Source organism: Hyperoodon ampullatus, assembly GCF_949752795.1.
Source record: "Hyperoodon ampullatus genome assembly, chromosome: 3".
Classification (NCBI taxonomy): domain Eukaryota; kingdom Metazoa; phylum Chordata; class Mammalia; order Artiodactyla; family Ziphiidae; genus Hyperoodon; species Hyperoodon ampullatus.
This window is the reverse complement of record NC_136916.1, coordinates 142,622,141-142,649,917: the sequence shown is the minus strand read 5'-3', so window position 1 is coordinate 142,649,917 and position 27,777 is coordinate 142,622,141. Positions and strand designations below refer to the sequence as shown.

At 38.3% G+C, this 27,777-nt stretch overlaps 1 protein-coding gene across 1 annotated transcript in view; it reads right to left on the bottom strand.

The window, feature by feature from the left end:
• The window catches only part of SYNE2 (spectrin repeat containing nuclear envelope protein 2), a gene marked incomplete at its 3' end in the record, with an annotated part of 274,897 nt that overhangs the window by 109,550 nt on the left and 137,570 nt on the right, over nt 1-27,777 (bottom strand). Inside the window, exons 51-61 of the mRNA XM_079701370.1 lie at nt 27,348-27,613; nt 25,712-25,880; nt 22,898-23,053; nt 20,168-20,308; nt 17,908-18,090; nt 17,012-17,149; nt 10,736-10,921; nt 8,222-8,344; nt 6,811-6,993; nt 4,347-4,478; nt 73-270 (exon numbers count right to left, since the gene is read on the bottom strand). Of these exons, the coding sequence (XP_079557496.1) occupies nt 73-270; nt 4,347-4,478; nt 6,811-6,993; nt 8,222-8,344; nt 10,736-10,921; nt 17,012-17,149; nt 17,908-18,090; nt 20,168-20,308; nt 22,898-23,053; nt 25,712-25,880; nt 27,348-27,613 (1,875 nt within the window). The remainder of the gene's footprint in view (nt 1-72; nt 271-4,346; nt 4,479-6,810; nt 6,994-8,221; nt 8,345-10,735; nt 10,922-17,011; nt 17,150-17,907; nt 18,091-20,167; nt 20,309-22,897; nt 23,054-25,711; nt 25,881-27,347; nt 27,614-27,777) is intronic.

The window sequence follows — 27,777 nt, the reverse complement described above, 5'->3', positions numbered from 1 at the left end:
CCAGGTGAAAAATACTACCAATTTAAAGCTCTGGTGGAATGTGGGACCAGCGTTAACTAATGTCATACCCACCTTCCATTCAGAAGCATCCCTCTCAGCCCCTCCATCCTTGTCCGATGCTTTGGCTGACAGCATTTCCTTTTCTAATTCTTGCTGGTTTTGCTGAAAATGCTGGTGAAGTTTTAGTACGGCAGCCTTCAAGTCCACCAACAGGTCTTCTTTTTTCTGGTTCAAGCTCAGAATCTGCTTTTCCGTACCTTCGATTTCTCCCTGTGCAGAAAGAGTGTTTGCATACCTTTGGGACGTCTGATACCTTTGCCACAGGAGCCTACTTCAATCGGTACAAGGGATGAAGATTTTTCTATGCTGTGTGGTTGGCAGAGCCAGGAGCCAGTCCCTGCTACAGTAGAGCTCCTCTCCATCCGGACTGTGTTTCTAAATGACCTGGGGCGGTTTTCTAAGCTCCCTTATAGGATGCCTTAGCCTCACCTGACACCTTATCAATCAATCTCTAGGGGTCAAGCGGTGGCTCAGAAATTTGTAACCATCTCCACAGGTGACTGTGGTGTGCAGCCAGGGTTGCCCCACTCCAGTGGCCACAGGACTGACTGACCAGAATCTGCAGGGTCAGGGGCCATGAACCTGCACTTTAACAAGTTTCCAGAAGATTTGTACGCAGACTAATGCTTGGGAACTGCTGAGAGAAAACAAGGCTAGAAATCTCACACTTTTATTAACATTTTTGAAGGCTTCTTTAGTATTACTAAATACATTTACTTTTTTCTCACAGCCAAAGCATCCTAACAAATGGGAATAAATAAGCCAACAAGGGTACTGTGAAGTGTAACTTGTTATGGGAATGATGAACAGATGATTCCAAGTTTAAAAGATTACTTTAGGGCTTCCCTGGTGGTGCAGTGGTTGAGAGTCCACCTGCCGATGCAGGGGACATGGGTTCGTGCCCCGGTCTGGGAAGATCCCACATGCCGCGGAGCGGCTAGGCCCGTGAGCCATGGCCGCTGAGCCTGCGCGTCCGGGGCCTGTGCTCCGCAACGGGAGAGGCCACAACAGCGAGAGGCCCGTGTACCGCAAAAAAAAAAAAAAAAAAAGATTACTTTAAAATTTTGTATGATTGACAATGTGGGAATAAAATTTCTTATACATGGTAGAAGTACAGATGCCCACTGTCTGTCTAAAAGGATTATAGAATTATAGAATCCTAGATTTGGAGGAAATATCAGGTGTCATCTTGTCTGACATCTTCCTCTTTAGCACCCTAAAAGGCATCATTCAAAGCCTGAGCTTTACAGCAAGTGCTGTATCAGAAGACAACCTGCTCCTTTTTAGCAAACCTTTCACATATTGGAATTTTGTCCCTAATGTATTCCTTAACTCCCCCAGTCCATTCATACATTCCTTTCTTCCTTATTTCTTTTTTTAAAAATTTATTTATTATTTATTTGGTTGCACAGGGTTCTTAGTTTAAGTGGCAGGCTGGCTCCTTAGTTGCGGCTCGCTGGCTCCTTAGTTGCGGCTCGCTGGCTCCTTAGTTGCGGCTCGTCAGCTCCTTAGTTGTGGCATGAGAACTCTTAGTTGCAGCACACATGTGGGATCCAGTTCCCCAACCAGGGCTCGAACCGGGGCCCCCTGCACTGGGAGCTCGGAGTCTCAACTGCTGTGCCACCAGGGAAGTCCCATTTCTTCCTTATTTCTTTTTTTCCATCCATCCATCCTACAGATATTCATAGAATCATTAATTTTTTTTAGAGACAAAGAAACTCAACATGTCTCCACCTATAAGTGAGAGTTCTGAAGTCCAGAGAAAGAAGGTGATTTTTCCAGGGCTGCAGCTAGTGACAGAGCCTAGACCTGGACTTCTGACACCCAGCCCCCATGGCTCTTATGCTACTGCACACATTCCGACACCAATACCCCTATTCTGTCTGAAATTAAACTTCTTGTGATTGCTTTGGGAAATGATAATTTAATTAAATCTGAGTTGGCTGTGGTGTGTCCCTTTTCAATAAACACTAAACTTCAGAGGAACAGTGCCTCCCAACAGACGTAATACTACAGCCATTAGAATAACACTTACAGAAACAGACTAGTCTGCAGAGCCACTAGCATTATGGTGACAGAGAAGGGCACAGAGCAGCCATTCTCAAAGTGGCATCTGCAGACCCTAGGGGGTCCACACTCCATGAGGTCAAGATCATTTTCATAATAATTCTAAAATGTTACTGGCCTTTCTCACTGTGTTGACATTTTTCTCTGTGTGATGTCGCAAAAGCAATGGTGGGTAAAGCTACTGACACAGTATGAATCAAGGCAGCGATATCAACTATATTAGTAGTTACTAGATGCTTCACTATCATGAATTTAACTGGAAAAAAAAGCCAGCTTCACTTAAAAATATCCTTGATAAAGAACATGTATTTTTAATATTCTGTATGACAAAGTGGGGAGCCTGCATAAAGCACTTCTGTTATATACCAAAGTTTAATGGTTGAGGAATAGCACTCATGTGATTAAGTTTCAAGCTAACCTATCCATATTTTTCTCATAGAATACTATTTTTACTTGAAAAAAAAGATGGTTGTTAAACTATACATACATACATACATATATATGTAATATATATATAAAGATTTTTCTGAAGAGGTAGATGTTAATATTAATAAATGTGAATTTTTTAATATCGGCTACTGGAATGTGTCATCATTTGGAGGATCTACATGACTAGTCAAATAGTATTTTCCAAATGATCAAACATGATGTTATAAAATCATGCATGGTTGGAGATCCATTCTAAGTACAAGACAGACCAATGGATTTTAATGTAAGAGTATGAAAAGTTCACTGACATGGCTTCAAATTCCATTTAACAATGAACCTCTGAGTAATTCGACTTGTTGGAGATTAGTGTAGTTTCAAAGAATGTCCACAATTATTCAAAAGGGTTATTAAAATATTTCTCTCTTTTCCATGTACATGTCTTTGAGAGGTTAGATTGTCTTTATATACTTCAAAGAAAACGACATACCTCAATAGATTGAATGCAGAAGATGAGAATCTAGCTGTCTCCTAGTAAGCCAGACTAATGAGATTTGCAAAATTGTAAAACACTGTCACTCTTCTCACTACATTTTACATTTCTGAGTTTTAATATAAACACAAGCTCTTTGGGGTCCTTTAATTTTTTTTTAAATTTTATTTTGTGGACCTCAGAAACACAGAATTAGATTAATCATACTCCCTGCTTCACAACTTGTTTTCATCATTGTCCATGCATGGTATGCTCTTTTTTTTAATAAATTTTTTAAAAATAATTAATTAATTTATTTATTTTTGGTAGTGTTGGGTCTTCGTTGCTGCATGTGGACTTTCTCTAGTTGTGGCGAGTGGGGACTACTCTTCAATGCGTGTGCAGGCTTCTCACTGCGGTGGCTTCTCTTGTTGCAGAGCATGGGCTCTAGGCACACAGGCTTCAGTAGTTGTGGCAGTGGGCTCAGTAGTTGTGGCTTGCTGGCTCTAGAGCGCAGGCTCAATAGTTGTGGTGCACAGGCTTAGTTGCTCCGCGGCACGTGGGATCTTCCCGGACCAGCAATCAAACCTGTGTCCCCTGCATTGGCAGGCAGATTCTTAACCACTGCACCACCAGAGAAGTCCCTGGGGTTCTTAAATTTTTTAATGTAAAGGGAAATTTGACACTTTTACAATACTGAATCTTTAATACCCTGAGTCTGCCTTATTGAGTCCACCACTTAATAACTGTGTGTCATCTTGGACCCCTCTGTACTTCACTTCAGACATTAAGAAATTTGCTCTACATCTCACAGCTGGAAAGTGGTGTAACGTGGCTTTGAACACATCAAAGAAGATGCTTTTGCCTACATCAACTTGATGGTAATAGAGAGTTAACATGCAAACCACTGTCACTGGGTCCACAGGACATTGTTAATTAGGGCATATGGAGAGACTGCTTAGTATACGGAACTCTTTATTACAACAGAATTCAGTCTTTACTTCTAAAGCCCAGCCTGCCTGACCCCTATGCCAGAAAGCTAGCTGGAAAGCCAGGTTGTCCAAATACCATGTGTTATATCAGTTTCTTTGCTACCAGCCAGAATGCACTAAGTTGAGGCTAAAGACACTTGAAGAGACTTCCATTATGATAATTATATAACCTATTTTATGTAATAGGAATGAAAAGTAAATACACACATAAAATACCTTCAGTTGAAAGAGAGAAGTAGGAAATACACTGTACCATCAAAAACGGCTTGTAGACACCAACAGCTTAGAAAGTGAATAAACTGCTGGAAAAATGAATGTAAGAAATATACCTGTACTTGTGGCAGGTTGGCAGCTCGGTCTGGTGACATATGTTCATGGGAGAATTCAGCTGAATAATTATTTAAGATCTGTTTCAATTTTTCTATTTCTTCATCGCATTCATTTGTCTGTTTTATGACTATCTATAAAATAACCCCCCCCAAAAGAAGATCAATGGGCTACTTCCAATGTCTATCTCCATGACAAACTCCAATCAATTATATAAATACACAACCATACAGATTCCAATAGGAAATGGTAACCTCAATTCAGAGAACAACATTTGCAAAGCTGGCACCTGACCTTCTTGCTCCACTTAGATGCTAGAGCACCTTGGGTTCAAGTCTAATTAGACATACGTTTGTTCTTAAGTATTCCCAGTCTAACGGGCTTATTCTGGGAAGCATTTTATAGCATGTTAACATAAAGTTGTTAAGTTTATGGAATTACTGATATGTCACACACACCATTTTAATACATATTCCTTGCAGGGCTTTCAATACACAGAAAGGTGACAATCCTGATTCAGAATGGAAAGGGCATGTGATTTGAGAAATGATGGGTTTTCCTGGTCCAGACACATCCTCACCTGGTACCCTTTGGGATCTGTGATATACATTTCATGGTAAGAGGTTGAGGTTTGAGAGCAGTCTGAGTTTGCAGAACAAGGCAAAACCAGAACAGTACCTGGAATCTAGTGTTAAGGGAATAGTACAGCTTGAACCTACTACCTGTGTGCTAAATGATATGATCAAAGTGTGATGAAAGATAAAGAAATGGACTTCAAAAGAAAATCTAGATATTTCCTTGTATGCTTCACAATGAAACAAAATGCGTTTTGAAACTACAAAGTTTCTGGCCAACACAGAATTCTTCCTTGTATTTTCTTTAATATTTAACTATAATTTTAGCTGCAGGCTGGAAATCAATAACTATGTTTGCTGCACACACCTGTTCCCCAGCCCTCAGTAATGAGCTACATCCCATTACTCCCCCCAAAAGTAATTTGTCTTATTTTCAACAATGAGAGCACTTACAATTATCTAACGTAGAAATGAAAAGAAATGTACCATATTTTAATGATTTTCATTACCACTGGCTTACTTAGCTTTGAAATACCTGAGATGACATCTGATTTCCACTAACACAATAAGATGGAAAATTTTAGCAGCACAGTTTGATGTCTAACTTGGCACAAAACCTAATTTCCTCTTCTACTGCCCCCCCTTTCATCTTGTGAAGGAGTCACTTTAAAGCATAGTTAGGACTGTTATTTTCTTTTTCTGACCAGGAGACCAATAAAGCACAAAAAGATTAAAAGTAACAGATCAAATTTTCTTTGGTTTTTTTTTCTTCTCTTTATATTATTTAAAAAAATAGTACATTGAGTACCAGATCTTTTTTCTCCCTGTGGATGTTAGGAAATGATGTCAGCTGATCAGTAGCCAGGCCAGAGAGACTACATGAGCTAAGACTCAAACCAGAGATTACAATATCCTCAAATCTTAGGAGAACAGAGTGACCACCAAATGTGAATGAAATTTAAGAGGGAGAAAGAGATAGCAGTTTTCTTCTTATAACCAGGGGATGGATGGGAAGGAGGAAAAATAACCTTTCCTCTTACCCTGACACACCTAATCAAGAAAAGTAGGCAGGAGGGGGTGTCTACCAAGTGGGCTGAAAAGTCTGTGGCTCTTTCAGCAACTTTCTTTCCCTGTAGGAGTGGCTGTTGATATAGGAATACCAACCAAAGTAAAATGTAATTTCTATCTAATGATAATTCCTGACTTGAGACAGGAGATCAATCAATCAAAAGAATTTTAAAAAGCCCTCAGGGAGAGGCTAGAAGATGTCATCAGTTAGAAGGAAGAGACCTCGATACGAAGAATAATACAGGAGTCTAGAAACTCAAATTCTTTTCTTATCTGTACACAAATTAATCTTAACATACGTTAACTCTGGTCTTTCAGAAAGTCATCTGACCTTTGGACACTAGTCTCCTAATGTGTAAAAATAAAAATGGCAAAGTGCCTACCCTACCTGTATCGTGTTGGTAACAAATTGAAATGATTAATAGGAAAGCAACTGAGAGGTATAAAGAGATTATTGTGGGTCTGTCAGTCTCATGAGACTGCATATGCACTGTTCAGGTTGAATCTCTTCCCACAGCATTTTACCCATGTAGATCTTCAATAATTAAAGAATGGAATGAAATAGAACAAAACTAGACTTTACTGTCTTCAACCAGAACAAGAATAAGAGCTGAGAAAAATCACTTTAACCTCATTTGAGCAACAAGATACTGTCTTATATCAAATGCCACCTCCTGGATAATACTGGAAGAGACCAAAAAGAATCAACACAGGCAGCATCTTATTGTCATGGGAATTTGACCCACCCAACCCTTAAAACAACACCAGGTTGTGCTGAATATTTTCATCCAATAAGTTGGCTGTCATCACAAAAACCACTCACCTTTAATAACTCATTTTGTTCCTGAGTCACATTTTCCAACAGTTTTATATCTTGTAAAAGCTGATTTGTCCGCTGAAACACAGGCAGAGGCTTCATTCCTGTCTGGGGTAACCTCAGTTCCACTTGGTAAGACACGATTTCAGCAATGGTTTTCTTCATGGGATGTATATTTTCCAGTATGACCTTAGATAAACATGGTACACAAGTGAAAAAAAAAGGCCACTCCTAAATCTATTCAAAATTAAACTTTAGTCCTTATAGTTTTGAGTTTTAAAACAGTGTCTTAGCTCAGGTTGAAAAGAACTAATATATTACTTGTGATCTGGCATTTAAATAAGGTCTCAGGAAAGAATGCCTGGGGCAAGAGTACCCTCCCAGTATTACATGATGCATTTGGACAACCCTTTCTTTCTTTCTCTCCTTCCCGCCTCTCTCTGTAGAACTGTTATGTGCTTCGTGTGTTGTCACCAGGCAGTAAGCTGTGGAAGGGTAGGTACTGCCTCTTATTAACTTTCACAGCAACTGCACCCAGCACAGGGCTTCCCACATAATAGACCCTCAAAAAATGCTTATTGAATTGAAGGGAACTGTCCTGCCAAATTTCGTAAGTCCCAAAACTACACTTCTATTTTGTTTTAATGACATCTGATCCATAGAAGTCTGGATTTACATAATGAATAAATTAGGAGAGAGTAGTCACTTTACTAAGTACTTCATATGTATTATTTCATTTAATCTTCACAACCACCCTAGGAGGTAGATATCATAATTTCCGTTTCACAGGTAAGGAAATTGGGTTCACAGAAGTTAGAAGATCCAGGTGAGGGCACACTGTAAGAGGCAGGGTCAGGATTAGAACCCAGGGCTGCCTGATCCCAAAGCCCATGCTCTTAACTGGTAGGCTGAGGGGGAAGCAACATCTGTATGCTGTTTAGTATGTCCCAGCTCCTGTGCTAGGGGCTCCATATACATTATAATTGTCCAACATAATCACCACAATACCAATGTACAGATATGAAAGCAAATCCAAGAAATGTTAACCAATCACTCAAAGGCACACAGCCAGCAAGCAGGGCAGTTGGGGCTGGAACCCAGTTCTTCTGACTTAGAGGCTTAAGTGCTTGGACTATTAAAACCTGGGTTTGACGTGAAGGAAAAACTACCAAACCTTGAAGTTTTAGGAAGAAATTAAATGAAAAAATAACCTATAGGAAAATTATAGATACATAGATAGCACTAGAAATATGATTTAAAATATGATATTTATAGTCAATCATATCTATTTCCCAACTTTACTTTGCTCTTACTTTAGCAAGATTAAACACCTTTTATCACATCATATTATTACACATTTTAAAATAGGCATAGTAAGTATTAAGAGAAAATATTTTTAATAATGATCCATGCTTACCTCCCCATGCTTAAGGTGCTCTTCAGGTGAAAAATCAAATATTTCTTTTGATAGCAGGATAGCTTTGATTTTTGAAACTCTTTTCTCCATTGATTTTACTTCCGTTTCAATGGCAACCACATCCTAGAATTTCAGAAACAAAAAAACACACTCATGCAGTATATGTTATATGTTAATAATCTTTCTAAAACACAATTTACTGCCATTTATTCTATTCTCATATTTAACCAAAATATGTTTGCCACTTATATCTCTTCAAATCTAACCAAGTGCTACACAGATAATGTGGACTGTTTTCAATAAAAATGTTGTTCTGTTAGTAATAGTATACCACAATATAAAGCATTGCTTACACTTACTGCGTTAAAAGGTCCTCATGGGGCCAATTTTCAATTATTTATGCTATGAGAACAAAAGTAGTATGCATCTGAACAATTTTAAGTAAATTCTCAAATATCTACAAACTCTTTAGATTTATCTTTGGAATGTCTTTAAACACTTTAAACACTTGAATACAAGTGGGTCAACGCTGAAAAAATTCCCACTACTTTAAGTAAAACGATAAAGTCACCCTTGGGAAACAAACACACAAGGAGCTGGAAAATTGACAGATTTTGTTGCCAATTCCCTAACAAACTTTTGCTGTGTGGAGAGTCACTAAATTACCTTATAACCTACTCAGATTAATATGAACAACAGATCATTTATCCAGTGGCTATTCTCCCATCAGTCAACTTCTAGAAAGTGGCCAAGAAACTTAAAGTGAAAATGCTGCAATTTGTGCTCTCAAACCTACATATGTATGAATATGTGCTATAAAACCTACATATTGAAGTCCACTCACACTGTAAGAGGGCCTTCTGACCTTTAGAGCTTTACGGAGATAAACTGAAGCAAAAATAATGCAGGGAATAGGAAAAACTACATAGAAATCATCAAAGAATTTCAAATTATCACAACTTGGAGCCATTCAACGTAGGACAAACATAACTTCATATAAGCAAATGAAGCAGTAATTATAGTAATTTATCTTCATATTATGAAACATTCGATTATATTGAAATTATTTTCTACACCATACGTTTAAGAAAGTATATAAATGTATACAATGTATTTTATGGTAATTTCCATGAAAAGTTGTAGAAGCATTTAACAATTTTGGAATAAGCTTCAATAACCAAGAATATTTAACAAGTATGATTCTCTGAAGTTACATAAGTGCGGTGCAGGGAATGTAACTGAGAAATAAAAGGTAAATTATTAAGACTAACTGCATCTGCCTTTGCTGTGTGACTCCATCCTTAAATAAATGCCTCACATGTTTCAAGCCAAAATAAATAAAATTATTTAAAAATCCAGTGGCTGGGGCTTCCCTGGTGGTGCAGTGGTTGAGTCTGCCTGCCGATGCAGGGGACACGGGTTCGTGCCCCGGTCTGGGAAGATCCCACATGCCGCGGAGCAGCGGGCCCATGAGCCATGGCCGCTGGGCCTGCACGTCTGGAGCCTGTGCTCCGCAACGGGAGAGGCCACAGCAGTGAGAGGCCCGCGTACCGCAAAAAAAAAAAAAAAAATCCAGTGGCTGGTATACAGAAGCCCCTCAATAAATATTTGCTATTGGTGACTGAAGACTTGGGAAGTTATCTGTTTTAATTCCCTCTTTGCTAATCTGTGCTTTAAATTCAATAATATTGTACTTCCCTGGTGGCACAGTGGTTAAGAATCCGCCTGCCAATGCAGGGGACACAGGTTCAAGCCCTGGTCCGGGATGATCCCACATGCCGCAGAGCAACTAAGCCCAGGAGCCACAACTACTGAGCCCGCATACCACAACTACTGAAGCCTGCATGCCTAGAGCCCGTGCTCCGCAACAAGTGGAGCCACCACAATGAGAAGCCCACACATTGCAATGAGGAGTAGCCCCCCTACGCTGCAACTAGAGAAAGCCCGTGTGTAGCAAAGAAGACCAAATGCAGCCAAAAATAAATAAATAAATAAATTTATTAATAAAAAATAAAATCAATAATATCTCCTCTCTGACAAAGAGAAAACACTGAGCTTATCTGATCAGGATTCCTCCCTTTAAATAGACCACTTCTGGACTGAGAATGGGGATATGATTTTTTGTTGTAGTTGCACTGTAGGGTACAAAGTAAAATGTAATTCAAGAAATAACATAAATGAAAAATGTACCAGATCACTGTGTCTTCATAGAACTGATTAGTAGTATAACTCTAATTTACTAAATGAAATATAAATTTAAAATAAGAAGTCACGGACATATATACAGTACCAAACGTAAGGTAGATAGATAGTGGGAAGCAGCTGCATAGCACAGGGAGATCAGCTCGGTGCTTTGTGACCGCCTGGAGGGGTGGGATGGGGAGGGTGGGAGGGAGGGAGACGCAGGAGGGAAGGGATGTGGGAACAGATGTATATGTATGACTGATTCACTTTGTTATAAAGCAGAAACTAATAAAAAAAAAAAGAAGTCACATCATTATAGTGCCAACTTACATCAGCCATTCGTTGAATCTGTGGAAGGCTTTCTATGATTTTTTGTCGTAAAGCTACTATTTGATGACTTAACTCTTGTATAGGCTGTACTAAAGTATCTGTTTCAAAAATTATTGACAAGCCTTCTAGATCCATGAAAATTGAATGCAAAAGACTGTGCTTCTGTTCTGAATCTTCCAAAGCCATCTAGATAATGGGAAACATGAAAAAAGAGAAACATCAAGATACCGGAACAAGTTGATTGAAATTATTTCAGAGAAAATTCTATAAATATGTATGGTGACGGACGGTAACTAGACTTAATGTGGGTGATCATTTTCCAATACATACAAATATTGAATCATTCTGTTGTACACCTGAAACTAATACATGTTGTATGTGAATTATACCTTAATTTAAAAAATTAAATCAGAGAAAATCTGAATTTGTCTCAACATTTCAAACTCCTGTTCATTCCCAATTTCATAATAAAACATTGAACATTCTCTCTTGTCAATGGCAGTATATGACTATAGAATGTCTACCCCATTTTCGTGGGCTTGCAGCAGCTATTTTATACCACGTAGCCCTGCTCCTCCAGCCATCGTTAACAGAATCAGAAACACCTGACCTATAAGTTCATCCCTCTATAATTTGGAATTAGGGTCAAGAAAGCCATTCATATATATATCGCTGATTCACTTTGTTATAAAGCAGAAACTAATACACTATTGTAAAACAATTATACTCCAATAAAGATGTTTAAAAAAAAGCCATTCAATTGGCTGGACTTGTAATTTTGGGAAATGGGTTTGGCAGAAATAGATAAGTGAAGTGGGGATGGGAAACAAAGGGGCAGTCCCGGTGCCAGTGTCCTCCTTGGCCTTACCATCTGGAACCACTGACTTCCATGAAACACCCCTATAGCTTGAGTTGACTTGAATAAATTGATACCAAAAGAGCTCTATCTGATAAAACCAAATATAAGTGGAAAACATCCATTTTTAGAATTCCTTAGACATTCTTCCTTAGAATTTTTCTTTTTTTCCTTTAATGATTATAATTATTAACTTTCAAACTTAAGATTTCAAAATATCTCAGCCACCTATAGGAAATATTCAACCTGCTAATGTAGTCTTCAGGTAATCCCGTAAAAAATAACTGATATGAAAAAGAACATTTACTTATGCAACCAGACTTCTAGTCACGAGTCCCCAAAATTAATCAGGTCATTCAGAATTTCATATTGACCGTATTCCAAATCCTAGCAGGAGAAAACTTGAAAGGAAAACAAAACTTAAAACCAATCCTTTTTCCAATAATACTATTTACAATAGCATCAAAAAAACATAAAATACTCAGGAATAAATTTAACAATTTACATTAAAGAGAAATTAAAGAGGACCAAAATAAATAGAGAGATACATCCTGTTCCTGGATGGGAACAGCCAATATGGTTTAGAGGTAAATTCTTGCCAAACTGATCTGGATTTAATGCCCTCCCAAAATTCAAACAGACCTCTGCATAGATATCGACAAGATGATTCTAAAACTTATATGGAAATGCAAAAGATCCAGATTAGCCAAAACAAATTTGAAAAAGAACAAAGGACTAAGTTGTAGAATTTATACTACCTGATTTCAAGATTTACTATAAAGCTGTAGCAGTTAAGACTGTGTCATATTGGTAAAAGAACAGACACATAGATCAATAGAACAGAAGAGACAGTCCAGAAACAGAGCCACATATATGAGAGGTCAATTGATTTTAACAAAGCACCAAAGTAATTCAATAGTGAGTCTTTTCAAAACATGGATAATCCCATAGAAAAAAAATGAACCTTGATTCTTGCTTCATACCATATACAAAAATTAACTTTATTTTTTTAACATCTTTATTGGAGTATAATTGCTTTACAATGGTGCATTAGTTTCTGCTTTATAACAAAGTGAATCAGCTATACATATACATATATCCCCATATCTCCTCCCTCTTGCATCTCCCTACCCCACCCCTCTAGGTGGTCACAAAGCACTGAGCTGATCTCCCTGTACTATGCGGCTGTTTCCCACTAGCTATCTGTTTTACATTTGGTAGTATATGTAAGTCAATGGATTACAGGCCTACAAGTAAGAGTTAAAACTATAAAATTTCTAGAAGATAAGAGGAAATCCTTGTGACCCTGGGTTAGATAAAGATTTCTTAGATACAACACAAAAGAATAATCTATAAAAGAAAAATATTGGGTGGGAGGCAGGGAGACACAAGAGGGAAGGGATGTGGGAACAGGTGTATATGTATGACTGATTCACTTTGTTATAAAGCAGAAACTAATAAAAAAATAAAAAATAAAAAAATAAAAAGAAAAATATTGATAAATTAGACCTCTTCAAATTAATAACATTTGCTCTTTGAAAGACAATATTAAGAGAATGAAAAGACAAGCCACAAACTAGGAGAAAATATTTGTAAATCACATATGTGACAAGGATTTTAGAATATTATATAAATAATTCTTACAATTCAATAATAAAAAGACAAATAACCCAATTAAAAAATAGGCAAAAAACCCCCAAGAAACTGAACCGACATTTCACAAATGAAGTGTACAAGTGATAAATAAGCATATGAATAAATGCTCAAATAAAAAAATCATTAGACATTAGAGAAATGCCATTTAAACCACAGTGAGATACTACTACTTGTCACTAGAGTAGCTAAAATTTAAAAGACAGATACTATCAAGTGCTGACAAGAATATGGAGTCATTAGAACTCCAGTGGGAATGAAAAATGGTAAAGCAATTTTGGAAAATAATTTAGCAGTTTCTTAGTTAAATACCATAAGAGCCAGCAATCTATTCCTAGGTATTCATCAAATGAAATGACCTGAAAACCTATGTCCACACAAAGATTTGTATATGAATGCTCACAGCAGCTTTGCTCATAATAGCTGTTGCAGCTCCTAAAATGGCCCCCAATAATCCCCACCTCCTGGTACTCATGTCCTTATAATCAGTTCTCTTGAATGCAGGCTGAGCTTATTGATTTACTTCTAATAAGATATGGCAGAAATGATGAGATGTCACTTCCAAGATTAGATTATAAAAGACCGTTTCTGTCTTGGGGGCTCTTTCACTCTTTTTTAGATTGTTCATGGTGAAGGGAGCCAGCTGCCATGCCATAAGGCAGTCTTGTGGAGAGGCCCTCACATCTGTGAATGGAAGTGGATCTTCTGAAGCCTGCCAACAGCCACGTGAATGAGACTGGAAGTGCATCCTGTCTCTTCCTTCACCCAAACTAAGCCTTCAGATGAGATCACAGCCTTGGCTGACACCTTGACTGCATTCTCATGAGAGACCTTGAGCCAGAACCACTCAGGTAAGCCATGCCTGGATTCCATAATTCTTGTTTTAAGCTGTTAACTTCAGCAGTGATGTGTCACAACGCAATAGATACAGAATACATAGCCCCCAACTTGAAATAACCCAAATGTCTATTAACTGGTGAAGGAATAAACATATTGCATATTTCCACAAATGGAATACTATTTAGCAGTCAAAAGAATAAACTACCTATAAATGTAACAACCTGAATGAATCTCGAAAACATTAAGCTAAGTAAAAGAAGTCAGGCCCAAAAGACTGTATGATTCTATTCATTGGATAATGTAGAGAAGACAAAACTATAGGAATAGAAACCAATGAGTGATTACATAGGGCTGAACATAGGTAAAAGGATACTGACTGCAAAGGAGCATAAAGAAACTTTTTGGGGTGATGGAAATGGTCTTTATGTATTGATGGTGGTAGTGGTTACACAACTGGATACCTTTATCAAAACTTACTTAGCTGTACACTTAGGTGTTTTTTACTATCTGTAAATTATACTTTAATGAAGCTTATTTAAAGAACAAGTTGTTTTCCTATTTTCTACAATGACAATTTCTGTTTCAGTGAGTCTTCATTACAACAGCAGACTTCATGGAATCATCTTTAGGTTATGAAAACCTAATTTAACAAATGCAATCGAGGTGGAAGGTTATAGTGCAATTAAAACAGACTTTTAAACCTTAGTTGAGAGTTTTGATACTTCTTTAAGTCATTTTAAAAATCAATACCAGGTAATGTTAGAAAAATGGTAAAGGGTGCCCTAAAGTAGGACAACTATTTTCAAAATAGGAACAAAGTGGGGTATTCACATGGGACTAGTTACTTATGACTTATTTCCTATTGGAAGATTTATTAGAATACATTCTGTGGACATCAGCCTGAATATCCCCTTGTCCCTACTTCCTCCAGCTAATAACCTAAGTTCTACTCAGTTCCATGTAAACAAAGGTCAGCAAAGAAGGGTGTCCTGAACAGTTTGAGAGATACTTTTACACTTTTACATTTGTGTCAGAAGAAGGCAGTAAAACTTCAGCTGTTTTTGCATATGTTCATTCTTGTACAGTTTTAAAAAAAACTCCTAATAAGCATTTGAGGAAAAAAAAAGCATCATTCTTCTCTTCTGTCTGCAAACTTCTTGAAAATGATGAAAGATACAGGTGATTTAAAATAAAAAGATGACACGCTTTGGGGATGTGGAAAGTCAACCCAAGAGGTGGGGGCAGAAATCACAGGCAAGGGGAAGAAAAGAAACAAGTAGGTGAAGATGCAGTATCTTTACAACTGTTACCACAGGAAAAAATTGTGCCAAGAAGTCTCACAGGGGAGGTATGAAGTCAGTTGTTACTTAGGGACACATTGTGCTACTTTAAAGATATTAAAAAAAAGAGTTGGATCAGTTTTGAGGTCTGATTACTCTAAAAATTGTTATAGGGGATTTCCCTGGTGGTGCAGTGGTTAAGAATCTGCCTGCCAATGCAGGGGACGTGGGTTCGATCCCTGGTCCGGGAAGATCTCACATGCCGCGGAGCAACTAAGCCCATGTGCCACAACTACTGAGCCCACGTGCCACAACTACTGAAGCCTGTGCACTCTAGGGCCTGCGTGCTGCAACTAATGAAGCCTGAGCGCCTAGAGCCTGTGCTCCACAACAAGAGAAGCCACCGCAATGAGAAGCCCGCGCACCGCAACCAAGAGTAGCTCCAGCTTGCTGCAACTGGAGAAAGCCCACAAGCAGCAACAAAGACCCAACGCAGCCCCCAAAATAAATAAATAAGCAAATGAATAAATAAATAAGAATTGTTATACAATAAACCTTTTCCTAAGAGATTCTTTCTCATGGCTGAATAATATGAGAGAAGGGAAATATGCCTTCACAATAAAATTTAAGGCAACATTTGGCATCCGGAAGATCTCTTGTAGTCATGGCCCTGAGTAGGAAAAGGCTTTCATTTGTTCTGCCTTTGTACGTTAGCGTGGTGACACAGGGCACCTGTGGAGCAACAGGAAGGACAGGAAATTTGGAATCATGGCATGCTAGAACTGGAAGGAACGACAGATAACTAATTACCACAAACGTGGCAGCTTAAAATAAAACAAACTTATTATCTCATAGTTTCCATGGCTCAGGAGTCCAGGCATGGCTTAGGTGGGTCCTCAGCTCAGGACGTCACAAGGCTGCAATCAAGGTGCCATCTGGAGCGTGGATTTTTCTTCCAAGTTCATTCTGGTTGTTGGTAGAATTTAGTTGTAGGACTGAGATCCCAGTTTGCTTGCTGGCTGTTGACTGTGGGTCTCTCAGCTTTTGGAGGCCACCCTAGGGTCTTGGCTCCATGGCCCTCTCATAGTATGGCAGCTTATTTATTCAATCCAGCAGGAGAATCTCACTCTAGTCTGCTACCAAGGAGTCTTATAATGATACATCCATGATCAGTCATGTATTCATGGGAGTGACTATCCCATATCCTCAGCTATACGATGTAACCTAATCAATGGAGTGACTATCTCATCACTTACTCGTATTCCTGCCCAGACTCAAGGGAAGGGGATTATATAGGTCGTGTACACCTGGGAACAGGACTATTGGGAACCATCTTGGAATTCTACAACCAAAACCATCACCACCACTCAGTGCAACATTCTTACTTCAGAGATCGGGGAAACTGTGGCCCATGGAGGACACAGTAAATTATCCTAAAAGTCATGAATTAGTTATCAGGACAGAAAGAACTAGATCCCTATCTAGAGCCTGCCACTCTTCCAAGCTTCCTTCTGCCATTGGGCATGCTTGAAGATAAGGTCATTTTTTTCAGGAAAGAAGGGGGAAAAGAGCATCGTGACAATCAGCTAAGCCACTAATCATTACGTAGATTCTATGACACCCAGGAAACACTGAAAGAACACTCACCTGAAGGGTGCTAGCGTGGTGACTCAGCACCTTTGAAGAGTCATAGTCTGCAGGATCAGCCAGCAAACGACTGGTATTGTCTATCCAAGCCTCAGTACTCTTCAAAAGATCGTGATACTCCTCCAGCTTAATTGTGGCCTGTGAAAGACAGGCAGTACCAAACTCAGTCTGATGTTTCCTCTTTGAGTTGAATGATCCTTAAATGAAGAACTGGTTGCTGTCGGTCAGTGGTGTCAGGCCTCGCAGGGCTCCACACCCCACAGCTGGGCCACTTGCCCACCCCCTCCAGGTTTTGATCCTTCAACCTGTAAAACAAATCCTGACCACAGGTGGGAAGGATTTAAGGAGTTCTACCCCAACGCTATGGGCCTCAGCGAGGGTTCCAAGTTAGCTTTGCAACCAGTCTGGTTCCCGTTTTATGTTCCCCTTTGAAAACTGGACTTACATTTTGTCCTCCTGTACCGGGCCTTGTCCTATATGTACCAGTCCCTCTGAGAGTAGGTTCCTGCCTTGCTGCTGCTAGATCACATGCATAACTCACCCACCGTGACCCCTACTTGGAAGGGAGGGCAGGGGTGTTTTGTTCCCAAATGAGGTTCTTTCTCTGGCTCCCTCCTGGGACCCTTGAGGTTGCCTGCCTGAAATTCCCTTACCTGTTGAGAAGCCCAGTTCTTACCCGGACTCCTACTGTGGTCTGACTTTTGGATTCTTGCTTCTGCCTGTGCCAGCAGTCCCCTCGATGCCCGCTCGAACCTATGGTGTAGCTCTAGCTTCAGGTCCTAAAACTGGCAATTCAAGGGAAACTGGCTGCCTCCGAATATGTATTTTTGTTTTGTTTTAAACCCATCTCACTGCTACCACAGGCTCCGTGTAGCTATCGCGTGTTACAGCCATACCTTGTTTAACTGTGAGGTTCTATATTCTGCCCTCTGTGATACTTGCTGATACTGCTGGAAAGGAATCATCAAGTTATCCATCCATTCTTGAGCTTTTCCTGGGTCCTGTTCAACAATGTCCTGAACTTCAGAATCCAGCTCATTTAGCTTGGAGTGCCAGAGATCCAGCTCATCCCACATTGTCTGGGGAAGAAAAGCGTTAAGTCCATTTGAGTGAAGATGTGTTGATTTCTAAGTTTTTACACAGTATCTGTACTTATAAATGCTACCAAAACGACATGACAGAGACAACATCCCAGGCAAAGTTTTTCACTTATGCCCAGAAACCACTTGTGACCTGAATTGAAAAACACTTTTTCTGAGGTCTCTTAACTCTTACTGTATTCATTTCAGTACAAATTAGCTGTAAGGGGGCAGAAAGTCCTGGACATTTCCAGAGATGAATGACACCAAACAAGGTCAACGTAACCCTAATCTTTCAAGAGTGATGAGGTAACATTACGTTGAAAAGGGCTTGGGTAAATACCTAACCTATTTAGACCAGTATATATATCTACTTAATCTAGAAGACAATTCTTATTAAATGCAAAAATAAAACCGATAAAAAGAAAATATCTGCTCTGACTCAGACTAATGCACTGGCAGAAAATTCTAGCCACATGTATTAGTAGCAACTGCTTTTAGCTCGAGAAACCAATAGGCTGGATTGAAACCTGCACTTGTCTGGGCAGAGGAAATCTCAAAGGCAACATTCAATTATTACTTAATATCTGTGTAAGAACATAATTTCTAGAGATGGGAAAATCTGACTAGTTAAAGTGTTTATTGAGAGCCCAAGATTTTGTCCAATGGCGAGCCATAGTCTGACCTATTTTTATTTTTCAATTTAATTTAATCTTTTTAATCCTTTGACATCATATTTGTTTGGTTTAGAAGGGGCTGCAAAGTCAAAGGCAGGTATGATTGTGAGCAAATCTTGTTCACCTTATTTTAAGAGAGTACACAGTCTAATGTCTTCTCTATGAAAGAAGGACACATACAATAGGTACAATTATTTCTTTTAATATTTAGAATTATTTGTTTATTTTTACCAAAAGAAACACAGTCGAGTTAAATTAGAAACCAAAGGAGAGATTTAACTGCAGGGAGGAAGGGAACAGAGGGAAAGGGGGTGATAAGTGAGACTTCTCTGAGGATAACTTCTTTAAAACTTGAGGTATAACTGACATATAACATTTTATTAGTTTCAGGTGTACAACACAATTGTTCTTTTTTTAAAAAAATTAATTAATTTATTTATTTTTGGCTGTGTTGGGTCTTCATTGCTACGTGCAGGCTCTCTCTAGTTGCGGTGAGTGGGGGCCACTATTCCTTGCGGTGCATGGGCTTCTCATTGCGGTGGCTTCCCCTGTTGCAGAGCATGGGCTCCAGGCACGCAGGTTTCAGTAGTTGTGGCCTGTGTGCTCAGTAGTTGAGCTCGCGGGCTCTAGAGCGCAGGCTCAGTAGTTGTGGCTAATGGGTTTAGTTGCTCCGCGGCATAGGGGATCTTCCCAGACCAGGGCTCGAACCCATGGCCCCTGCATTGGCAGGCGGATTCTTAACCACTGCACCACCAGGGAAGTCCCACAATTGTTCAATATTTGGTTCTACCATAAAATGATCACCACAATAAGTCTAGTTAAAAATCCTTCACCCTATATAGTTACAAAATTTTTTTCCCTGTAATGAGAACTTTTAAGATCTATTCTCTTAGCCCTATTTTTAAAAGTCTCCATTCATATTAGAATATTTCCTTAAAATATAAAGTAGAATAAGAATGTTTTCCACATGCAGGAGTTTACTTGGAAGTTAAGAGGTAGAATATTATGTTTATGTACAGTTCTACCTAAGACATTTTACAAGTGAAATAAATTTAGAATTTCTACTTTCCTCTGTTTCCCCCTGGCAGTCTAAAGAAAAGCTGTTAATACCATTCATATCTTACTGAAATGTTTTTATATATCAGTCTTCCCAAGACAAGATCCTTACTTTCCTTCCCTAGTGAAAAGGCTGGTTCCCAATCATAGGCTCTCAGGAGTTTGGGCATATTCCCACCATGGAAAAACTGAGAACAATTCTTAAATGTAAGTTTCTCCACCAAGCCTCTGCAGGTGACACACTCAGTGAGGAGCGCCCCTCACTGAATCAGGGTTAGGATCCCTGTGATGACTGATGACAGGGAACATACTAAATGCTGAAGGAAGTTAAGGGAGGATGTTACCTTTTGAATTTCTTGAGCTTTCTCAATATTTTTGCTTTTCTGCTGCAACATCTTTTCCACATTCCGAAGCCCGTTGTTAATTTCGTCTATTTTTCTACTCATTGAATATGATGGTGAGCTTTTCAAGACTTCGTTGCTGATCTGTTTCAAAGGGAGAAAGACACAATGGAGATGTTTGCCGCACTCTATTCAGAGGTTCAAATGATAAAAGGGGTAGTCACAGTGTTTTGAGATTTTACTTGTACAAATCTTTTAAGGGCTAGGGGGAACATTCCAAACCATACTGACTAATGCGTTAATGAGAGGGTAGATTAGTAGACCAGGAAAAGGCAGCTATGCTGACCTGACCGTTCAAATCCAACCGGAAAAAAAAAAAGAAAAGAAAACTGACCAACAGAAATCTGTTCAATGTAATCCACAGTATGTACTACAGATATGTGATGTGTCGGGCAAAACTACTGAGGGGACTGTCTGAAACACACCCCAAGGGAGCAAATGATATTAAAGAATTCCTGGGAGAAAAATTATTTATTACCCAGTTTCTATGTTTTATGAGAGAATCCTCTGCACAGATTTGTTTTCAATAAAAATAAACATTCTCAATTTGACGTAAAAGATGTAATTCCCATCTTAATATTCATTTGGGTGAAATAACCTTCTAAAACTGGCTATTTCTTGCAGCAGAAAATCTTAGTTTTTCTCTGTGTGAATGTTTCTAGTGTATGTTTTCCCAGCAATTAGAAATCTAGCTGCTAAACAGTGTAATTTTTTTTATCAGAATGATTTTCCGAAGAAAATAACTTGTGCTAGGAAAGACAATAAAGGAATGTTGAATGTATCATTTTTCAAATGCCTGATTAGTTCATGTTCTTATATATATATATTTTCGGTACGCGGGCCTCTCAGTGCTGTGGCCTCTCCCGTTGCGGAGCACAGGCTCCGGACGCGCAGGCTCAGCGGCCACGGCTCACGGGCCCAGCCGCTCCGCGGCATGTGGGATCCTCCCGGACCAGGGCACAAACCCGTGTCCCCCTGCACCGGCAGGCGGACTCTCAACCACTGCACCACCAGGGAAGCCCCATGTTCTTATTGTTTTAAGCTATGTTGATAAGGTTTTCTCCAAGCAGCCACTGAATAACCAAAAAATACTTAATGCTTTTGTATTATCCTTTTAATTTTTTTAAAACCACTATATCCGTACAACCATTGAGACTAAACCTTCCAATGCAGATACTTTACAGATACAGAAATTGAAACACAGGCTAAAGTCATACATCATGTATGACTTGCTTAAAGTCATACATCAAGGTAGTGGGTGAACTCACCCCAAAAAGCCCGAGCCACCAGACGCCAAGGCCCCCAGGCTCTTTTCACAGCATCAGGTTGTTGATACTTTTATATAATGTTTTTATTCCACAGGCCATACCACAGTCAAGATTTTTTAGAAAAAAACTAATCCTGTATTAGTTTTTTTTTTTTTAATTACTGTATTAGCTTTTTATTGCTACATAACAAATTACCACAAAATGAAGCTTTCTGATATTTTGGGCAGTTACTCTTCTGGCAGAAATGCCTATCATTTTTGTATATTAGGAGAGATCATGATTTAGGTAAAGTATGAAGCCAACATACTGAATTGCACAGAATGGTATTGTGTCTGTTGCCTGGATCCTACAGTCACATCATGCAATTAAAATAAGTTTTTATTGGTTACAAATATACACAGATATCAAAGTTACTGTTGAAATTTTCAACCCTAAATTTAAAAGGTAGATTTTGATTATTAACTCACTTTGTTAGGGATTTTCACATGAAGTAGTCAGGAGAACCAATTGAGTTTCTCTCAAAACATTTATTATTCTCTTAAAATAAAATCAATAGTGCATGATTCTTGAGGAAGTTCCTCATAATAGATTATCTTGTATGTCAAATGAACAAGATTTGTTATAATATATATTAGGAGTTTACATGTTTTTTACATGGGTTAGATTTTCCAAAGAAATCTGTCACAAGTTTGAACCTGATTTTTTGTGTGCAATTAATATCTGTTTTATTTACTAAATTATAGGTATTTTAGGCTTCAAAAAGCAATACAAAAATCCTTCTGTATTCTTCTGGACCAAACAGAATTTTGTTCTTTGTTGTTGGATTTGGGCAGCCTTTAAATAACGCAATAAAATTGTCTTGCTAAACTCCTATGTCTCCAAGTACTATGAACCATTTCCCGTTCTTTCTTCCAACCTGGACTTTCAGGTATAAAGATTTGCCTGGGTATGCTTTGTGAGAATTATGTTACCATCATCATTAGAAAGACACTGTGTGTTAAGTGCTATTCCTAGTAAGTTATGAAATGTGTGTTCTTATTGTTCTTGGTTGCAATTTCAAAATGTTAAAAGCAAAGTATTATTCATGACCAAAATTTTAAAGTGATTTTCCGGAGAAAAAAAAAGCCAGGTAAAAGCCAATATGTAACTCTATTTTTAAATGCAAGAGAAGAAAAACTAAGCATCTTGACAGCTAAAAATTAATAGACTAATTCTGTTACCTGTGTCACTTACTTAGAGCAACTCCGTCTCAGTATCAATACACAAAATTATCACTCAACTAAACTGTATAAAAACAGACATAGCTGAAATCAAGGCAAATGAAAATGTGATCTTAAATGATATGTTCTTCTTTATATTCATTCACCTCCATAAATAATAACACGAATACAAACATTATTATTACCTTCTCATCTACGTCTTCTAAAGCTTTTCTGCATTCTTCCACCTGGGATTCAATCTCTGCAGGGACTATGGTGTACATTTCAGAATACTTGATTCGCAGTTTTTCCATAATATTCTCAAAAGTTAGCTTCCCTTTCTTAAGAATGCTTTGAAGCTCCTAAAAAATCAAGAGAGTTTCAAATGCTCACAGGACAGAGAAAAAGTTTAACTCTAAAAATGAAAGCAGCTTTCCAGCACATCTTTATGATTTAAATGAGCAAACTTTGCATGACAAAACCTCACTATTGATACAAGCTGATTAAGCATGAGAGATACTCAGTTTGGTCAGATGATGCTTTCTAATTTGTAAGAATTAAACTTGATATCTCTCCATAGTGTCAAACCATTGTCCTGAAAAGACATTACAACATCTCCTGCTTCTAAAGTACCTCTAGGATTTAGTTATATCTCAGTAGCAGTCTCGATCTAAAAAGCTGCAAGCAGCAAAAAGTTTCAAAGAAGTTTTATTTTATTATTAACTTGTTGCCATTTCTGCTTCTTCCTACATTATCATCACAATGATTCAAGGCCACTAAAAGCCCTGTGCTTGAAGCAGAAGTGTCTGCTTTCATGTAATTAGACAGCCCAGCACAGCTCAACTTCTTTCAAAAGGGAGGGTTCCAGTTCCTTGCAAAGAATGTGGGTTTTTAGGAGATAAAAGAAACCTGAACAAATAGTCTATTGGTCGTGGCCTAGAAACAGAATCTGATCTACGTACTCCTGCACTAATTATAAAGGAGAAACTCATTTGTTTGGGAAAGTTTCCCAAAGATCAAGTGGAAAAATACTTCTTGACTTTACTGTGGCTTTTTGGGTTTTCTTTTGTTTTTACAGTAGCTGTTCAGTAGCATTATCTGTGTTAATGGATTGAGTCACCACACTGAAGAATGATTACAATTTTGAATGACTCCGTGATGTGTCACTGCTTTCCTTTTCTTAGCCCTCAGCAGAGAACAAGTCTAGAGGAAAAGTTAAAGAATAGTGCCATTCAGAGAAAGGTAGGGTTTGAGGTACAGAGTGCTCCTCGTTTATCTAGACCTAGCCCGGAGTACAGGTCTTCATTCAGAGCTACACATAGATGGCTTCCCCATGAAGGCTGCCTCTGTGAGGGAGAGTAAGTTCCCTTTTGCAACATTGATACCAAAAGCTCTGGTGAATAACAGCATGCAACTTTTGAACAAACTGCCAAATGTCATTTTTTGCCTGTTACCACCTAGTGGAATGAGAAGAGATTGTTCGGAAAATGACCCTTAGCCTATGCACAGATAGTGTGATACAATAAATACATTTAGCCTTCATCCCGGTTCCTGGCACAGCTTCTAAAACCCTTGGAATTTCCTGCATAGGGGTGAAAGGAGTGTCTTTTGTTATTTACAACAAGTCTTTTCCAACCATACCTGAGTTTATGGTAATGAGAAGATTCTTGGTGGTGGGGCTGGGGGGTGACAGCTTCAGGATGGGGCTGGTACCAGAGGAACCAACTGTGTGATTAGAGAGGGCTAGAACTTTCAACCGCACTTCCAGACCTCCAGAGGGGAGAAGGGCTGGAGGTTGAGTTAATCACCAACTGTCAATGACTTAATCAATCATACCTATTAATGGAACCTCCATAAAAACCTTTAAACAAGGTTTGGAGAGCTCTGGATTGATGGACACGTCAAGGTGCTGGGAGAGTGGCGCACCCAGAGAGAGCATGGAAGCTCCACATCCTTCCCCCATACATGTCTTCCACTTGGCTGTTTCTGAGTTGTATCCTTTATAATAAACCAGTAATAGTAAGTAAAGTGCCTTCCTAGTTTTCTGAGCCATTCTAGCAAATTTATAAACCTGAGGATGGGGTCGTGGGAGCTGCTGTTTTATAGCCTGTCGGTCAGAAGTACGGGTGGTGTTTCTATTTAAAAAGAAAAAAGTGAAGTTCTTTACTTGGAATCCAAATACTTAAAAAAATAGATTTCATGTCTTAAGGAAAGTATGAGGGAAAAGCAGTTTGGCTATTTTTAACCAAAGAATTTTCTTCTATGGAGGCATATGATTTTGTCTCTCTGTAATCAAGATTATTCTAGTTTATATTTACATATCAAAGTAAAATCTGTTATTTGTATTGTGTCATTTTCTATGCAATAGCTTTTTCAAGTTAACTCTTTTCTGTTTGAACATCTTTTTAAAGTTATGGAAGACAATATTTACATGATTTTTTTGAATAAAGCATTTCTCAAAATGTTAAAAAAAAAAAAAAAGAAGTACGGGTGGCATCTGAAGCAGGGGCAGACTTGTGGGACTGAGCCCTTAACCTGGGGGTCAATACTAACTCTTTATAGTTAGTGGCAGAATTGAATTGGTGTCCCAGTTGGTGTCTGGAGAGTTGGGGAATAGGTTGGTGTGGGGGGAAAAAAGGCTCACACATTTGGTGGCAAGTGCTGTGAGTAAAAACAGTTCTATCCCTCTCAGAGACTAGATATTATATCCTATAAAGTGAGCAGTCCTACATACTACTCAAGAGTGGTCTGAGACCCCTGTACACCAAACACACTTGAAATGTGGTTGGAAAAGGGCTGCTGGCCTACCTCCTGACCTAGTCCCAACTCTGCTCTCTGTACTCCAGCCATATTGATCTCCTGTGGCTCTGCCCACACCATGCCACAGGGCCTTTGCCCACATTTTCTTCTTCTTCTAGATTCCCTCTACACTAGCCACAGGGTTACCTCTGCTCCAAGAACTTTGGACTCAAGATTTCAGACCTGTATCAGCCACATTCACTAGTTCATTCCTCACTTACCTCAAGCTGTTCTGCCTTTTCTGGGTGGTCTTGTAATTCCATATTTTGGAAAAAGGTTGTAGTCTGCTGAAATGAATTCTTCAAAGTAATTATTTCTTTTGTAAAGGCGTGTCTTTCTTGGATTTCATTCTGCATCAATTCCTTATTTTTTTGAGCCTTCTGGAAAAGTCTAAAATATAGCATCAGAATAAAATTGTTCCTCTATCCCACTTTTCTGTGTAATAGTTTTATTTCAACAATTAATATAATGTCTGCATAGCTCACAAAAGGTTTTTTTTCCTGAGAGAAAAGTACCAGTTTTCAATGGTTTATATACTATATATACAAACATACATCAAATTCTATCACTCCATCAAAAAAGAGGGGATATATGTATACGTATAACTGATTCACTTTGCTGTACAGCAGAAACTAACACAACATTGTAAAGCAACTATACCCCAATAAAAATTAATTTAAAAAAAGAGAAAAAAAAACTCTCTAAAACTTTCATCCCAAAATATCTTCTTTTCACACTTTACATTCCAATTGCCATATTTTTTTTCCTTGTAATCCTTGAGTTCAATTGAACGTGACTCAGAGGTGTGAATGAAGTCATGCATGGGCCCTTGGAGTCATAGATGATGGAATTAGCCTTTCTATCCAAGCTGACCCCATTTACTGTGGATGCAGCCATTATATTATTGGAGGAGTTTAAGTGGGCAAAATCTTTCCTGAGAGCTATCTGGTAAGTATTTCTAGCTATAAAGATATTAGTGATATATCCTTTGACCTGATGATCATACTTCTTGGCATCTTTCTCAATGAAGTAATCACAGATGCACAATGAGATTCTAGCATAAGAATATTCACTCCAGTGCTTTATAAAAGTAAAATAAATTACATATAGTTTAAAGGTTCTATATTAGGGACTTGGTTAAGTACATTATAGCATATCCACATGGTGAAATATTATACAGTTACATTTTAAAGAACATTTAATAGCATAGGAAAATAAATATAATCTGCTTATAAGTGGTTCAGCAGAATATAAAACAGTATAGTATTATGATCACAATTTTTTTAAAAGTACAGCCATAATAAGAAAGGTGAGTGATTGGTAGTGACTGTTGATGAGTGGTAAAATTAAATGTGGTTTTTATATTAATCTTTATAATTATCCACATTCTCTAAACTTCCTATAATGAATATGTATTACTAAGTTAGAAAAACAGCAAACATTAAAAAAAATTTGAAACACCAGGATGGAAAATGTGTGCTTGTTTTAATTATCGTTAATATTAATCTTTTCCAAAATAGATAACTACTGAGAACCTACGGTATAGCACAGGGAACTCTACTTAATGCTCTGCGGTGACCTAAATGGGAAGGAAATCAAAAAAGAGGGGATATATGTATATGTATAGCTGATTCACTTTGCTGTACAGTAGAAACTAACACAACACTGTAAAGCAACTATACTCCAATAAAAAATTAATTTCCATCATTTTTATACCTATCAGTGTTGATGCAACTTGATTCTGTCATATCATTTGTCATTGTTCTATAATATTTTTATATTCTAGAAATTAAATATTTTCTCAATTTTCCCTGAGTTGTCAAGCATATTTCCTTAATAGTTTTTCATAAATCTTACTTGTTGCAACGTTCTTGCATAGACATAATCTCTTGAGATGCAGAAACAGTTCCCACAGCCCTTAAGCCTTCAGGAGTGTTCTGGATATTTTTTATGCGCTGCAGAAGTAGGGCCAGTAACAGCTGCTGCCTCTCCACATTCTCTTCATATTGGCATAAACAATCCAGCAGCTCCGAGAATTCCTCGGTGGTGGCTGCCTCTTTTGTTTTGGAAATTTCAGGGAGTTCTTCTTGAAGATTATCTAAAATAATTGCTTCTCGTTCAATCTAATTCAATAAGCAAAAAAAGGGGGGGGAGCTAAAATAAGTAAAATATACTCTTACCACTTCAGGACTCAGCAATCGTAATTTTTACATACTGGCTCTTCAAAGGATTCCCAAAGCCACATCCCAGTTCAAGGTAATATTTGTATTCGTCCAGCTGGGAGTAT